The 14883-nt window shown below is 31.1% G+C and overlaps 1 protein-coding gene across 1 annotated transcript; it reads left to right on the forward strand.

The window, feature by feature from the left end:
- The first annotated feature begins 4322 nt into the window (after positions 1 to 4322).
- LOC137813955 (transcription factor bHLH106) lies at positions 4323 to 6176 on the forward strand. The gene is made up of 2 exons (XM_068616450.2): positions 4323 to 4828; positions 5340 to 6176. The coding sequence occupies exons 1-2, from the start codon at positions 4514 to 4516 to the stop codon at positions 5766 to 5768; spliced, it is 744 nt and encodes a 247-aa protein (XP_068472551.1). The 5' UTR covers positions 4323 to 4513; the 3' UTR covers positions 5769 to 6176.
- Positions 6177 to 14883: the final 8707 nt, after the last annotated feature.

Genomic DNA, 14883 nt, shown 5'->3' on the forward strand with positions numbered 1-14883 from the left:
TTTTACATTATAAACAATTTTGAGATCTATCTTAATTCTTTTAAGGTGGTTCACATTTACCTACTTTAGAAAATCTGGTACATGAATATTCTTTAACTTCGCATCACTTGATATCTAAATCTATGTTAATTAGATACCAATTTAAAATTGCTGATAAAAAAAAAATACCAATTTAGAAACCATTTAACAATAATAGAAACTAATTTAAAAACCAAATTTCTTTTAGTCTCTAAAATGGTTTTTAATTTAGTTACTATAACAACTAATTATTTTTTGTCTCTAAAATTAGTTTCTATTTCATGATTTTCTTGTAGTGATATCTTTTCATATATTCAAACAAAACATACACAACATGTATATGCATTTATCATATAACATCTCATTATATATATAAATACATCACCAACATATCATTCTATATCATATATGTATGTTGTTTGACTTGTCTTTCTCTAAATAGATAAAAGTTCCTACTTGAGTGATATTAACTCCAAAGAAGACAATGTTTATTCAACATCTTTCTCGTTTAAGTATCCTTTGTTGCCTAATTGAACAATTTTAGAAGAGGAAAAATCAATAATGACTATTTCTCACTCAAGCGTGACTTCATATCGATTGATTTGGTGCACATTCTATAAAATTCTAGAAAACTAACCAAAACTCTGTCACATCATCACTTTTCATCGCTGAGAGTGATAACTTAATGTTGAAGAAAATAAAAAATAATAATATTGTATGACAAATTCCCTGATCACTCTAACCAATTATAACCTTCCTCACATGTTCAACATCCAAACAAATCATAAATACATTCAAACACATCTAATTCAATACATAAATAAATAGATAATTTATTAGCATTTCCTCTTCATCATATCATTGTTATAAATCAATAATACATTGTACTCTTCCCTTCTAGTAGATTAAGACTACTAGGGTAAATAATCAAACCATAAGAAAAAAAAAGGATTTATTGTAGGAAAAATACCACTTACTCAAAACATGACTTTCAGTATATTATCTTGATTTATCCACTTTTATATATTTGTTTGCAAATCAAATAACTTGTTAGTTTAGAATCTTAGAAATAATTTAAAAAATTATATTTCTATAGAGATAATTTTAAATTGAAATGAAGAATAAATTAGCTATAATAGACCTTTCAAAAAAATTACTTTTTATTTACTTCAAATCATACCTCTTAATATAAATTAACCATGTTTTACATAATGAAAGAGGAAATAGCCCTTTTGAATGTAATATTGTTTTGAAAAATCAGAACCCAGACTTTGACAGAGTGAAAAACGATATTGCTATTATCATCTCACTCTGATATACATCCATTTGTTTGTTTCATGCGATGGCATGATGCATAATAATATTTAAATATAATAGTCAATGAAGAAGAATGGTCCTTGAAAACAAACTTCTGATTTCGGCCACTGTAAGCATGATTTTAATAAAACCACTTTAAATAAAGTGGATGAAATAGCAAATGAAATCTATTTTAAAATTAATTTTCAAATATAACCACTTTATTTTTTCTATAGTAATTTGATTTTAATGCACGAAATCAATTCCAAACTATTGCTAACATGATTTTGTTTTTCATACAATTAACATAATTTTATATTCACTATTCAAACTTACCACATATATTACACTGAAATAATCATTCTATTCACATGTTTGATAGTTTGAAAAATTTAAGAAAGTTCAATTTTAAGATCAATTCTGAAGTTGTTAACAATCAATTTTAAATAATTGAAACCAGTTTTAAAATTAGTTTTTAACCAAACTGATTTTAAACTAGTCTGTATTCAAAGCCTCCATAATTTGTTTGTTTGTTTTAAGGAACACCAAGGTTAAGTTATTTTGCGGCATGCAATGGTAATGGAAAGTTGGAAAGAAGTGAATATGTGTCATATTTCATGATATTGAGAAATCTTTGACAGTGTGGGGTAACTATAATTATAGAGTTTTCATTCTTTAAATTATATTATAAATTAAGGGTCACTTAGGCAACTGCCATAGGATTACATCCGTATGTAATTTTTGGCGTTATGGAGTGAAAATCAAAATCCGTATGTAAACTGTTTATATACGGATTTTTTCCGTATGTAAATATTAACACCATAAAATAAAATTAGCAGTGAATGGGATTCGAAGCCAGGTTCCTTCAGCAATCTTTCAGCAACCAAGTAAAATTTAACCACTACACTAAGCAAATTATCTAATTTTATTATGATTTTTATTATACTTATTATTATTAATAATACTAACAATATTAATAATATTAATAATATTAATAATATTAATAATACTAATAATACTAATAATACTAATAATACTAATAATACTAATAATACTAATAATACTAATAATACTAATAATACTAATAATACTAATAATACTAATAATACTAATAATACTAATAATACTAATAATACTAACAATACTAACAATACTAACAATACTAACAATACTAACAATACTAACAATACTAACAATACTAATAATACTAATAATACTAACAATATTAATAATACTAACAATATTAACAATATTAATAATACTAACAATATTAATAATATTAATAATACTAACAATATTAATAATACTAATAATACTAACAATATTAATAATACTAATAATACTAACAATACTAATAATATTAATAATACTAACAATACTAATAATATTAATAATACTAACAATATTAATAATATTAATAATACTAACAATATTAATAATACTAACAATACTAACAATATTAATAATACTAACAATATTAATAATACTAAAAATATTAATAATACTAATAATAATAATAATATTAACAATATTAATGATACTAACAATATTAACATATGAATGACATTTAATTTATCTATAATCTACTTGAATCTAAACATAATTTATTATATTATCTATTAGTATGAATCAAATTTAATATATGTCATACTCATAGTCATCATATTACCTATTACATTAAAATCAACTATCATATTAATTATTATTTTACGATCATATTGACTTAATTAAGTTCATTATAGGTAGTTGGTTTTACTTGTGTGTTATATATAGTAAAGAATATTGTCAACAAACAATATTATCTTTTAACATAAAATGATGACTTTTACATTAACTATTAATTAAATCTCTAATACAGATTACTAGTTAGCATATCATTATAGTTTAAACTATATTAATTATTCCATAAATCTATGTAAAAAGTTGTTACTAAATAACCCTTTCTACTAATATATAAATCATAATGACAAAGTGATTAAATAATTTATAATTTAAAATATTTTAAAAATTATACATTATATCAATTTTAATCTATGTAAGTAAATATTTGAAAATAAGATTTTTTTTATCGACAAAGAATAAAAAAAATTAAACAAAACATTTTAAGGATATTTCAATCCTTATACAAGAATCTCAAATAAGAAAAAGAAGTGTAAGATACAAGCACCTATATAGCCATCTAACAAAAACTTCACAACTACCTATAATAACCTATATTTGAAAATAAGATATCAAATAATTTTATATTAATATATATATATATATAATATGAAAGTAAATTTAAATTTAACCATGAGTTTTAAAAAATTAATGATTAAATAAAGAAATATATTAATCAATATATATATGTATTTATAGTATTAAAGTTATATTAATATTATATAATTTCTTCCTTTTTCTCTCTATCTATCTATATCCGGATAAAAGTAATATTACTCAAGTCAAATAAAACTACTATACACACACAATAAATATCTAAATGTACATTTATATCAAAATTAATATTAATAATATGAATATAATATTGATAATATGAATATAATATTAATAATATGAATATTAATACTAATAATAATAATATTAATAATAATATTAATAAATATTAATAATAATATGAATATTAATACTAATAATAATAAATATTAATAATAATATGAATATTAATACTAATAATAATAATATTAATAATATTAATATTAATAATAATGTTAATAATAATATGAATATAATGTTAATAAATAAAACCCCAAATAATGTTACAAGCAAACTGCACTATCTAAATAAAAATGTAAGAAAATGATTAATAGCATTTTTGAATGTTTATTCTCTTGTGTAGGAAGGAAAAACATGGATGATTTGTGTTGATAAAGTGAAAAAGAGATTTGAGGTAGAAAAGAAATAATATTAAAAAAGAGATATTATAAATTTGGAAAGTATAGTTTGGTTAGAAAGAAAGAAAAAATGGGCACCGAAAGGCAAATGGGAAGGCGAAGGGTATTTGATTGTTTGAATTTGGTGAGTGAGGGACACATTAGAATGGTTTTGGGTCAGTCAAAAAGTGCAATCATAAGCATCACTTCATCTTCACATTCACCTTCACCTTCACCTTCACCTTCACCTTCACCACCACAAAAACTCAAAACTCTTTTCTTCCCTTCTTATTCCATTCCCCCTTCCCTCTCACACCTACCCTATCTTCATGCACCACTTTGCCATGGACAACTCTCACCTTCTTCAATTCCTTCCCAACACCACGGCCACCAACACCACCAACCCCTTCTTCCACACTGCACCACACACCACCAACATCATGCACCAACACCACACCCTCTCTAATAACTCCTCCTCCAATAACTTCTACCCCTTTCATGTCTCCCAAATTACCCCAACACCCTCCCACCAAGATAGAGCCCTTGCTGCCATGAAAAACCACAAGGAAGCTGAGAAGAGGAGGAGGGAACGAATCAACTCCCACCTCGATGAGCTTCGCACTCTTCTTCCTTGCAATTCCAAGGTATACAGAACGCACACTCACACACTCCTTATACATAATTTTCTCCCTTAAACCTAATTATAACACTTTCAAACTTCAATTCCTAAGAACACCCATATGTACCTTATATAGTTACACACTTAAACATATGTATTTGTTCAACATTTATCCCATTATTAAATTGATACTGTGCTTATTTTTGAGCAATTTGCAACCTTTTCGCATTGACTACACACCTTGTTTTATTCTCAAAGGTTGCATACTTTTTGACCAACAAAGCTAAATGTGCGTGTTTTACTTGACTACACTTTAATTGCCATGAAATATGTATCTATGGATATGTACTTCACATATACATAGAGCAGAAGGAGATTAAGTTATTGGAAAGAAACTCATAAAATCCAAAGTGTTACCTACATTGGATTCTTATTATTCATGTCATGTTTCAAAGAAACCCCATTGAGTTTGGGAAAGTGAGTTTGCTTGTACCAACATGCAATATAATGGTTATTTATAATTTTTGGTTCTTCAGACAGACAAGGCTTCGCTTCTGGCGAAGGTTGTGCAGCGAGTGAAGGAGTTGAAGCAGCAGACGTCGGAGATAACGGAGCTGGAGACGGTTCCGTCGGAAACTGACGAGATCACGGTGCTCTCCACCGGCGGGGACTACGGCGGCGATGGGAGACTGGTATTCAAGGCCTCGCTGTGCTGCGAGGACCGCTCCGACCTCATCCCAGACCTCATAGAAATCCTGAATTCGCTTCACCTGAAAACCCTCAAAGCAGAAATGGCCACGCTCGGAGGAAGAACGCGCAACGTTCTCGTGGTGGCTGCAGACAAAGAACACAGCATCGAATCCATCAATTTCCTTCAGAACTCGCTCAAGTCCTTGCTAGACAGGTCCAATTCCAGCGACAGATCAAAACGACGCCGTGGCCTAGACCGAAGGCTAATGTCTTAAGCGTATACACACACAAATCTTCTATTTCCTTAACTACACGTGCAAATGCATGCTTGCAAGCATCGCTCTAAATGTGTTTGGTTATGTAAAGGAAGTTGAACTAAGATGGATTACATTATATGATATTATTATAATTGTTTAGGTTGTTATTACGGTAGTTAGGTAGGTAGCTAGGGTTTGTGTGATGTTTGTTTGGAATCCTTGCATGTGAACTTAGTGTTGCATGTAAGTAGGAGAAACAGATGGTGAGAATCTGAGAGGAGAAAGAAATGGAGTATTGTTTAATTACGTGCTGTGCAAGTTGTGGCTTGTGACAGCGAGGGAAAGGAGCCTGTCTGTTCTGTAAAAGCAATGCTTCTGTGAGTTTCCAAGCTGTAGAAAATGGCATATTCGTTTCTCTTTCATGCACTTTCTTTCTCACATATCTATCTGCTTTGTCACTGTATGTCGTTGTTTTTCCTTTTGCTCAGCTTACACTGATTCTAAAGAAGCAACTGGGTGGGGAAACATGGAATGCTTGTGTGTTGGGAACTGGGTTTTGGGTTGGATTCTAGCTCAGGTTTGTTGCTGTAATGGATGCTGAGGTTTTAATCACAATATTAGTTTTTCTGATTAACTGTGTCAATAATTAAAGACTAATTTGTTAAAATCTATTTAAGGGTTTCTTTAGAAGCTAAATTTTTAGAACTTGTGATGAAATACGTGAAGAATAAAGTTATCTGTGAGTATTATTACAGCAGTGTTTTTGCGTGTGAGACAGTGAAATGACAAGGGGCTGCCAATGGACAGGGGTTTTGGTCCATGGAAGTGGAAGAATGTGTTGTGTTTCCAAATCTTGCTTTTGGGGGAGAAAAAGGAGAAAAGGTGTTGTGAGTGGTCGGAGAAAGAGAGCAAGCTCATTGCAAGAATCAGAGGTAGTTCTGCTTCTGCATATGATGTTAAAAGGCTTTTTAGTTAATCCGAGTATAATTGATGGAATATATTTATGTGAACTAAAAGAAACATAAAAACTGGTCAGGAATTGTAGTCTTGCCTGGGGCTTCAGCTGTCACTGCAGAGAATGTACTGTGTTTTTCTTGTCTATTTGTTTATTAACATATACAAATGTCTCTATATATGTGCAGATAAACATCTGATTAGCATTTTAACTTTGTTGTCAATTTGCGTACTAACATAATACAAGTGATTAATATATATGTTGAGGGCTTACAACTAGTTTTTAACTGAACTATCTGATGCATCTAGATGGTTTAGTTTGGTTCAAGATTTGAGTAGTTGAGAATCTAAAAAAAACAAAAAGGTTTGAGTTGTGAGTACTATACTAATCTACTATATTGCCTGAGGTTAAACCATATATATATATATATATATATAATATACACACACACACTTTAATCCATTGCCAAGATCTTACACATGATTGGAAAATTTCATCCATTTTTTTAATGTGAAAGTTTTTTCTTCCATTCGAGATTCTCGCTATCTGAAATTTCAAACTTATCTAAATCTATTTGGATGGGTCCATTTAAAAAGGGCAAAGCTCTTTCGGCTAAAAACCTTATTTAAAAACAATTTACTTGACCACTTATGGGGTTAATTAAAGTAGTATTTAGACGTACATGTTATCACATCTTTTTCTAATAATTTTTTTTATCATGGTTTTAAATTTAATAAAATGCTATAAAATATTTTGCAAGTATCATTCCATATATAAAATATTTTTTTATTTTTTTATAAAAAAAATGAATAAAATAATTGAAACAGTTAAAGGATGTCTTAACTAGAAAAAGAATCTCAATTAACAAAAGTTAGCTCCAACTAACATGTTTTTCCAATAACAATTAACAAAAAATTGTGACACTTGCATATGATGAAAACAAAAATCTGCTGCCACTATTAAAGTGCATTCATTCCTATAGGGATAGCAGAACCTACACTGTTAATACTTCTCCATAACATAGCACAACCTTCAGAGCACTCATTTTACATTGTTGCAGCAGACTCAAGATAGAATAACCAAAGAAATAAAGCACTTGATTGTAGATTCACTGTACATACTTTTTGGTATTGCAGATTTACTATATCTATTCTATGTAATCCTGCTAAGTTTTTTCAATTCTCCTGATAATGACAGTCACTTAGAGAGACTAAATTCCCCTTCTCTCAAGCTATATATGGTTGCCAACTTGTGTTCGTCTTCTTCTTGTCAGGTTAAATCTTCTCCTAGGTGATCCACCATAACAAAATGTTTTAGATGACTTTCGTAGATATGGCGCTCACAGCTGAGATGCCTGCATATTCAACAAATCCTTGCTAAGTTTCACTAAAGAAAATCATAAAATAAAAATCAATTTTTTAAAACAAAAAATAATTAGTTGCTATAGTGATTAAACTATAGACACTTTAGAGACTAAACAAATTTTGATTTCTAAATTAGTTTTTATTATTGTTAAGTAATTTTTAAATTGGTCTATAATAACAACCAAAGTTTTTGCTACTAATTATTTAGATTTTAAATTTGGTAGCAAAAACATTGGTTGTTAATTAGATACCAATTTAAAAAACCATTTCACAATAGAAACTAATTTAGAAACCAAAATTTCTTTAATATCTAAAATGATATCTAATTTAATCACAATAACAACTATTTATTTTTTTATCTAAAAATTGGTTTCTATTTCATAATTTTCTTGTAGTGTTATTTCCAGCATTATAAAGACGATATAAAAAAAATATAAAAACTTATACAATATCAGTCAAAACAAGAAAATTCCCTAAGAATAAGTACCCCTCAACTTAGCACCAAATAAATCAAAATATTAAGGCCCTTTTCCAAATCAGTAAACAGAGTATAATTGGAGCATTCGAAAAGAAAACAAAACCTTCTTCCTTAATTAACCTGTTAAATTTTAATATTTTTCAGATATTTAAAGAAATCAATACACCAACAAGATAACGGAAAATTAACTGATTTTATCCATGACCATGTTTTTAGTTGAACAAGAAAAAATATCTCATCAAGATCTACTATATTTTTTTTCTCCAAATCTCTCCACACAATCAAAATTCACATAAATCCCAAGTTGTATTCCTAGATGTAGATAACCTGACTAAATTAAACAGCTGAAAATGCAGTTTTAGGCAACCTTGCTTTATAAACTTATAGTTTAAATAAATATATCTTCTTTGTAATGTTGTATTAAATAAATTTTAGTCAACAAGAGATTGTGTTAAAATAAAGAATACCCGATAAAAGGTATTATAACACACAATTAAAAATGTCACAGTTTAAATTTTTAGAAGTTAAGAGATTTTACAATTCCATATCTCACTTTTTTATATTTTTAAAACAAAAAGTAAAAGTACATGTATACAAAAAAAATTTGTGATGATTTATTTTATAATAAATAGAAAAAGAAAAGAAAAGGAAAAAGATAAAGGTGAAATGCAATGTGAAGAAATAAATTATTAATTATAAAATGGTGTTGGGTCATTTCTAAAATAAATGGTGTTATGCATGCATGATTAAGTGACAAAAGAAAATGCAATTTTTCATATGATGTTTTAAAAACAAGTAAAATTGTAGAAGTATAAAAATTGATTAATTCATTGATTGGCTTTTGGAAAACTTACATTCTCTTGCTTGCTATGTTTTATTGTAGGGTCATAAAATGTGTAGTAAAATAAGAAATCAATGTGTTTGTCTGTGGTGTGGTGTGGCGGTGAAAAAGTAGTGAGTGAGACTAACAGTGCAATTTTCGCCGCATGTACTTACAAATCTGCATACCTTCATCATTGCATTCTTTCTTTCTTAATGCCTTTATCTTATAACTACAAACAATTAACAATTAAGCACAGGAATTATTTAAAGTTTTAAAGATGGACAGCAGCATCATATGTGATTGGAATTTTGCATTGATTAAGGATCCAAGATAAAAAGAAAAATCAAATAATTGTTAAATCTCATAATTAGCTATTATCCAAATTGGCCTGCACTTACCCCTTTAAGATAGGTTACTCCTCATGAATTCGTAGTTGAATATGTTTATACATACATATGTATAGTAAGTTTGAAGATATTTTTTTCATCAAAAATAAATAAATGAATAAATAAGAGGTATTTAAAGGATATATCAACCCGTATACAACAAACTTACCTTACGCTTATAATACTGACACCTACACTCAAGAGATAAAATTTCTAGAAAAAAAATAGTCATCATACAAACCATTGACTCAAGACATCGATCTGAGTATGAAAAACAAACTTCACGCGCTTTGGACATAACCCATGACCAAACATTCAGCTGTGACAGAACAAAGATTTCAATAGGATCAATCCTGCCACTTCTAAAAATTCTCATATTCCTATGCTTCCACAATTCTCCTACAACTGCTATCCACACACCACTCCAAACTTGATTAACTTTCCTTGATCCCGCTCATCCTAAAACTTAAGAAGTGATTTTTGGCTCCCTATGATCCGTCGATGCCATCCCCACCCACTCAAAACACTTAGACCACACAAGTCAGACAACTCTACACGTACAAAAGAGATGAGACGTAGTTTCCTGCTCCTCCCCGCGCAGACAACAAAATATTGGTGAGCATACCTATCCCTCTCCTTACCAGATTTGCTTTAGACGCTATTTTTATCTTCCAGAACCATCCATGCTGTGAGATGTGTAGATGGGTGTACCTTTTGTTGAAACTAATTGAAGGAAATAACAGAAGACAAAATGTTATAGAAACTGATTGAACGTAATTGCAAAACTGCTGAACTGATTCATTCATTTTGATTTACTTCAATAATATATATATAATAAAATTACAATTATTGGAAGTTATAAAATAGAAATACTAACAGCCATGTAAACTGACCATTAATGCAATAATAACGGTAAATAATTGAAGGGTAATAAAATATGAAATTATAACCAACATTTAAGGCTAATAAAATCTAAATTAATAACCAACATCCTCCATTAATTCTGATTTGGAACAACCTTCATGCTCAATAGATCTCTTAATTTGATGAAAATATCAATCTTTAATGGCTTAGTGGAATATCTGCAATTTGATCTTCTTATCTACAATATTCCAATTTGATCATGTTCTTCCCAACTGATCTCTTAACTTGATGAAAATATCAATCTTTAATGGCTTAGTGAGAATATCTGCAATCTGATCTTCTTATCTACAGTATTCCAATTTGATCATGTTCATCCCAACTTGGTATCGCAGGAAGTGATATCGAATATCAATGTGTTTACTTCTTTGATGAAAAAACGGATTCTTTGCAAGATTAATTGCAGAGATATTGTCAACATAAATCTTAATTGGAACATCTATATTAAAACCAATTTGAGTCATGATATTGTTGAGCCAAACTGATTGACAAGCACTTGTTGCTGCTGCTACATACTCAGTTTCACAAGTAGATAATGCAACAATTGACTGTTTCTTTGATAATCACAAGCAAACAGTCTTTCTGATCATAAAACAATTACCACTAGTGCTCTTCCTCTCGTCTGAATCTCCACCCCAATCACAGTCTGAGTATCCAACAATCTCAATTTTCTTAGATGAAGAGTAAAATAGACCAAAAGTTGTAGTACCTTTAATGTAACGCATAATTCTCCTTACAACTTGTAAATGAATTTGTCGAGGTGACTCCATGTATCGACTGACCAATCCCACAACATAACATATGTCGGGTCTAGTACATGTGAGATATCTAAGGCTCCTAACAATCTGGTTAAAGTATGTTGCATTTATAGTTTGCCCATCACCTTTCTTCGTGAGCTTAATTCCAGTTTCAATTGGAGTATTAACTGGGTTTAAATCCTCTATCTTAAACTTCTTTAAAAACTCAGTAGCAAATTTCCTCTGATGAATGAAGATTCCATCATCTCCTTGGATGACTTCAATGCCCAAAAAGTAGGACAAAAGACCGAGATCAGTCATCTCAAATTCCTTCATCATGATATGCTTGAAGTCACCAATCATTTTGAGATTACTTCTTGTAAAAATCACATCATCAACATAAAGACATAAAATTAGCAAATCTCCATAATCATTAGTCTTTACATAAGGGCCATGATCTGATGCACATTTTTTGAATCCAGTGGCATGAAGAAATGAATTAATCTTTTTGTTTCAAACTCTTGGTGCCTGTTTAAGACCATATAAAGCCTTAGTTAGTTTGTACACCTTCTCCTCTTTGCACATTGTATGAAACCCGACGACTGCTTTACATAAACCTCTTCATTAAGTGGGTCATTTAGAAATGCATACTTGATGTCCATTTGGTGAATTTTCCATTGCCTTTGTGAAACTAAAGCAATGATTAATCTCACTATTTCCATTCGAGCTACAGGAGAAAATATTTCTTCGTAATCATAGCCTTCTCTTTGCTCGAATCCCTTTGCCACCAACCTTGCCTTGTATCTATCAATCTCACCATTTGCTTTCACTTTAATCTTGTACACCCACTTCAAATCAATTGCTTTGTGTCCTTTTGGAAGATCAGTGAGCTGCCATGTACTATTTTTCTCAATTGCCATCAATTCTTCATTCATAGCCTCTTGACATTTGGGGTGTTGATTGGCATCTTCAAGTCTCACGGTTTCTTAATCTACAAGAAAAGAAAAGTGAACCAAATCTCTATTGTCATCAACTTCATCATTAAGATTTACTTCGCAATCTTGAAGGTGTACAGGTTGTCATTGCTGCCTTCTTGGTCGCTCCGTCATAGTTGCAATTGGAGCTGTAACTTCAGGTTGAATTACAACTTCAGAATGAACTGCAAGTGCTTTAAGAGGGACTCCATCTTCCACATCATCGTTCAAAGCGTAAATATTTTTTTTTTTCGAATCCATTTCAGTTGATGTATTCCATTGCCATTCATCATCTTCGGCAAATGTAACATCATGACTGACAATCACCTTCTTTGTTATTGGATTGTACAGTTTGTATCCCTCATGCTTATATCCAATGAAAATGGTCTTCACTTCCTTATCATCCAACTTTGATCTTGCTGCCTTGGGGACATGAGCATAAGTAATTGACCCAAATACCTTCAAATGTTGAACATTGAGTTTGAATCCACTCCATGCCTCAATCGGAGTTGTGTTAGGAATACTTCGAGTGGGTGATCTGTTTATCAAATATACCACACATGTTACGGTCTCAGCCCAAAAATAATTTGGCATACCTTTCGCTTTAAGCATGCTCCTCGCCATGTCTATGATTGTTCTATTCTTTCTCTCGGCAACTCCGTTGTGTTGAGGTGTGTAGGGATATGTTATGTTATGTTGCAACCCAAATTCTTCACAGTGCCTCTTGAACTCATTAGACTTGTACTCACCCCCTTCATTACTACACACCATCTTAATTAGTCTACCACTCTGTCTTTCAACAAATGCTTTAAATATTTTAAAGCAGTGGTGATGCCAAATTCATGAAGCTCTTCTTAGAATAATGTGAAAGATGGTGCGGAAGCCATGGATGTAAATGTGCAAGATCCTCCTAGGAGCCATGGTGATCTTGAAGGTGCATGATGTGTATGGAAGTAGGGAGGTTCGGCCAGCTCTATGGTAGGTGAGGAAGATGAAGATTAGAGCCTAGAAACTAGGTAGAAGCAAAGCATGACACAATGTTGGCAGCATAACTTTACTCTCATTAATCTTCAAAATACAATAGCTAGGAATCTTCTTTTATAGGCTAAGGAGGCCGTAAATCCTAAGCTAAGTGTACATGAAATGCAAGCTAAATGTAATGTAAATGTGAAGCACATGGGTGCACATGGCACATGGGTGCACATGGTCCTTTATTAGTAAAGGTTTCTAGAAACCTTTAGCTAATCAACGTTAATGCTTCCTTAATTCTAATGTGCCGAAAATTAAGCAATTGTCCACATGGTTATGCTATTTACACCCCATTTAAAGCTAAACTACACTTGATGGGCCTTCACGGAATATGTGCTATTAGGCCTTTTCCCATTCATAGCTTGATCCAAGTCTTCTTGTCCTAGACGCTCCTAGCTTGGTCCTAGACGCTTCTAGCTTGGTCTTAGACGCTATTAGCTTGGGCTTAGATGCTCCTAACTTGATCTTAGACGCTCCTAGCTTGGTCTTGGATGCTTGGCTTGGGTCTAGACCCTCTTGCCTTGGGGTCTAGACGCTCTTGACTTGGCTCTTGCCTTTCATGGAAGGTTGTGCTTGGCCCTCTTCCATCATCCCGTCCCTCTTGAAAAGGATTTGTCCTCAAATCCAATGCTTTTTCTTCAATTAGGGGGATGAGTGTGGCTGGATGGTGGCCATCATCTCCTCCTTCTTGAGAAGATCTATCCTCAGATCTACAGATTTGATCTCGAATAGCAGCCTTTTGCTTTGCCAAAGCTTGTCCTCCTGGATCAAACGTCCACCTATAGAAATAATCAAACAAGGCATAGGTGTTAGTTTGCAAATCAATTTTACTAGGTTGCCATTTTTGTTTTTCTTTTGGTTTTGGCAACTTTGGACAAAGTTTCTCTTTTAATGGTTGTGTGTGGTCTCTAATCATCTTATGCATTTTAGAATGTTCATTTGTGGTTACTTTCTCTTTAGGCATAAATCCTATAGGAGATGGTAACAACTTAAAAGGAGAAAGATGATTTAGCCCACACATAACTTTAAAAGTAGAATTATAAGTAGTTTTGTGAACTACTTTATGGTATGTATGCTCATCTCTAGAGTTGTGTTTGTCCTTTAGGATTATTCTAGGCATAGTAGAAAGAGCTAGATTTTCAATTGTATTTTGACCATGCGTTTGAGGATGATAAGAATTTAAAGTGTGCAACTTAGTTGCAAGTTTTCCAAAGGAAATCCTCAAATCATGGTTTGCGAAATTTGGAGCTCTATTCAACACTATGCTTGAGGATAAACCATGAGGATGTATTACTTCTCTAGAGAAGAGTTTATCCATATCCATGAAGATTGAATCAAAACCTTTTGTTGTCCTAGGGAGTTTTAATATGAAATTTGTATCTTCCCAAGGATCATTTGCAAAAGGTGAAGGAGTATAGAGTTCTTGAGACATTGCCTTGGGTGTAGTTTGAAAACAAGAATTGTAC

The sequence above is a fragment of the Phaseolus vulgaris genome, chromosome 1 (assembly GCF_051622355.1).
Source record: "Phaseolus vulgaris cultivar YP4 chromosome 1, ASM5162235v1, whole genome shotgun sequence".
NCBI classification, from domain to species: Eukaryota; Viridiplantae; Streptophyta; class Magnoliopsida; order Fabales; family Fabaceae; genus Phaseolus; species Phaseolus vulgaris.